Source organism: Panicum virgatum, chromosome 4N, assembly GCF_016808335.1.
Source record: "Panicum virgatum strain AP13 chromosome 4N, P.virgatum_v5, whole genome shotgun sequence".
In the NCBI taxonomy this organism is placed as follows: Eukaryota; Viridiplantae; Streptophyta; class Magnoliopsida; order Poales; family Poaceae; genus Panicum; species Panicum virgatum.
The window spans coordinates 37,213,247-37,216,407 of record NC_053148.1 but is presented as its reverse complement, the minus strand read 5'-3'; the positions used below and the strand labels follow the sequence as shown (position 1 = coordinate 37,216,407).

Here is a 3,161-nt window from a genome sequence, read left to right as displayed (position 1 = left end):
TCCTTCCAAGCTGAAGCCATCAACGCCCTATGTTGTCTACATCGACGACGTACGAGTGCAAGGAATGGCGCATGGTGGCGTGACGTTACCTCACGCCAACCCTCTATGGTCATGGCATTTGATCGTGTCAGCAAACACCCAGATCCGTATGGCGGCCGGGTCTCTTCGGACCTAGTTCACGGTAGGCTGGTAGAGACATGCGGAGAACCGAGAGAATATCGAGTTGTTGCAGGCAGAAAGAAATTTGGCATCGATATCATAGGTAGTAGAAACGGTTACAAAAAACATAGAGGCAGTACTACGCACACTACACTTATTCTTACAGCATTTCCCAACGGCCTGTAAGCAGGCGCCACCGTGCACGGCGGCAACATTCACAGGTTCCCCGCCTCCTCCAGCTGGGCGGTCTTGTCCAGGTGGATGAAGAAGGCGTAGAAGCCTCCGCCGATGGTGGCGAAGGCCATGGCCCAGACCACGAGCGCCACCAGCGGCGGCATGATGGCGGCGACCTTGTGCGAGAACATGACGGTGAGCAGCGTGGTGAGCCCCCACACGCAGGCCTTGAGCACACCCCGGCGAGGCGACTCCCGCGGCGTCCTCTCGAAGATGCGGAGGCACGCGAAGAGCAGCACCAGGTCCAGGTACGACGCCACCACGAACGCCACAGCGCCGCGGTCGCCGTCCGACCGGTATATCGCCATGCCCGAGTTGAACGTCAGGAACGCGAAACCCAACGCCGTCAGCCATGAGAACCCGCCGCCACCGCTGTCTTCGAGGCCTTGGTTCATGCCTCGGTTCCTCGATTCCTCCTTGTCCAAAAGTGGCGTCTTTTTTGGGGAGACCGAAGACATAACCGTGCCAACAACAGCGCCAGAATGCCAGACAAGATCTGCAATGCGACCTCACATGTCAAACAACCGCGTTCATGTGTTCAGTGGCGGCACACAGAGGAACATGCATGGTAGTGATTGACAAAATCAGAAATGACGTTGCCATGAACTTCTGCAACTGGACTGTATACAATCCCTACTAAGTCGTTTGAAGAGGTCAGATGCACTCAAGACTACAGAAATGTAACACGGGTTACAGGCAGAAAATTGGCGAACAACAACAAGATAAGCCCTATGGTTGCTACCGTTTCAGCCTGCCCGTTTAACGCCACTGCAGGTTAAGGATGGTGGCGCTATCCACCTCGACACGGCCACGGTGACGGCGGCGGAGGCTGATCGATGGCCTTGGCCCCATGACCATGAGCTCTTGTTTTGGCGTGTGAGCCCGCGAGCTAGTGAATCCGATGTCGGTTGAGCCTTGGGCCTCACGAGCTCGAGCCGTGAACAGTACGGGCTAATCCTAATATTTCCCAGCTAAAATTGTACTACCTCTTGTTCCAAATTATAGATCTTTTTAACTTAATTGATATATATTTACTACGCACCTAAATAAATATACGTACAGATATATTATTATATTTAAAAAAGTCGAAACAATCTACTAATAATTCGGAATGGAGCGAGTACTATACCAAGCCGCGCTTCAACCGAACTCGTGTACAAAATTATTGTTGGGAGCTCGGCTCTGCCTTTCACACCAAGAGTACCTTCCCCCCTAGGAGTTAGGGCCGTTGAGCTGCCTGTTTGAGCCCGTTTGAGGTCGCCGGCAGCGGGAGGTCGTCGTTGGCAGAAGGCGATTAACTTTGCTGCTATTGCTGAACACTCGCTCCTTCACTCGTCCGTCGGTTGTCTGTTTGGTTGCCTTTTGAGCATGCAAATCCCGCGATTGGCCTCTGCCTCGCCTGATCTGAATGAACTCGAATTACTTCCCTCCGATCCGGCCATGTGTACGAGCACAAGGGCGCCATGCCGCCATTGCTATAGTTGGTCGGGCTGTGCTCTTCAGCAGGATTGCTGCAGGGATGTGCTACCTGTTCGCCGTCGTGGAGGCGGTGGTCGGGGCCGAACCGCAGGAAGCAATTGCGACGCGGTTCCGCTGGCGCTTGGCTTCAATCGTGAGCTTAACTGAACTTTCTTTCAGACACCAAAAGCTTTTTGAATCCTGCAACTAGAACTCCATACCAAAAGCTTCTCTCGGTACCTCACACGAGCTCTGCCTCAGAGAAGAAGGTCCTCGCTTACACTCATGGACCCTCCATGGATATGACATGATAATATGATACTATTATACCAAGCTAATTTCAGATGTCTTTGAACATATCTCCTATATTCAGCACCCATATCGAAACCCAGATGTTCTATATATCACCGTACAATTTCCTACACCATTTACCATTAGATGCACAAACGGAGCCGGCTATGGCTCGGATGTGGTACTAGAAATTTAAGGTAGAGAGAGTAGAGAAGAAATGGAACAGCATAACTTAGAGAAACAAACAAGAACTAAAGTAGATCGTGAGTAGATTAGAGAGCCGAAAAGCATGCGTCATCGTCGACACTGGAGAAGGACGAAGATATATAAATATACGAAAGAAACATACCTACTGTTCCACTAAATCTTGAAGAAGGCTTCCTCGATGCAGCCTGAGGGTGCGCTTCGGATTCTTACAAGTTTGCTCTCTTATAGACAACCAAGAGAGGAACGGCGTTAGACCTAGCCGTTTGGTCTCTATCCACCAGTAACTGCTTCAACTTTTTTTTTTTAAAGGGTAAGGATGGTTCCATTTTATGACCTGGAACTTCGCAGCTACAGCCAGACACCGGGCGGTGACGAGACCCATCAACCTCGTTTTCAGTATTGCAACAGGGATGTGCTAGCAAACGAGACGACCGCGTAGCGTGATGGCTCTCTCGTAACTAAAGAAGCAATACATCGTGGGTTCGCCTCCTGACATCGTCCTCACCCTAAGATAATGCTGATGTTTATATAACTGCCCTAGTGCCCAGTCATTTAATGCACTCAAATTTTACATATTCCAAATCTGAAGAAGAGAAGTGCGCTCCACAACTAGCATCTTATATCAGAGGCTGCAGGCTGCCATGTGTTGCATTTAAAAGGCCGGCTCCATTATATTTCATGATTCATATGTCTCAATCCGTTGAAAATGCAGTGGCAATAAACCGATGGCGTCGTTGTTTACAAAGTTGATTTCTCTTTTTTTAACATTTGATATTTTCTTATTCAAACTCAAATTTTATGATGGTACATGA

At 49.6% G+C, this 3,161-nt stretch overlaps 1 protein-coding gene across 2 annotated transcripts; it reads right to left on the bottom strand.

Annotated features, from left to right (window-relative positions):
• Positions 1-223: 223 nt before the first annotated feature.
• Positions 224-2,656, bottom strand: LOC120670893. Of its 2 annotated transcripts, XM_039951072.1 has the most exons (3): positions 2,492-2,641; positions 1,523-2,103; positions 224-889 (listed from the first exon to the last, which is right to left on the bottom strand). In XM_039951072.1, the coding sequence occupies exon 3, from the start codon at positions 849-851 to the stop codon at positions 375-377; it is 477 nt and encodes a 158-aa protein (XP_039807006.1). In that variant the 5' UTR covers positions 852-889; positions 1,523-2,103; positions 2,492-2,641; the 3' UTR covers positions 224-374. The 2 variants fall into 2 exon arrangements, with proteins under 2 accessions (XP_039807006.1, XP_039807005.1); XM_039951071.1 differs by lacking the exon at positions 1,523-2,103 and having other exon boundaries at positions 2,492-2,656.
• Positions 2,657-3,161: the final 505 nt, after the last annotated feature.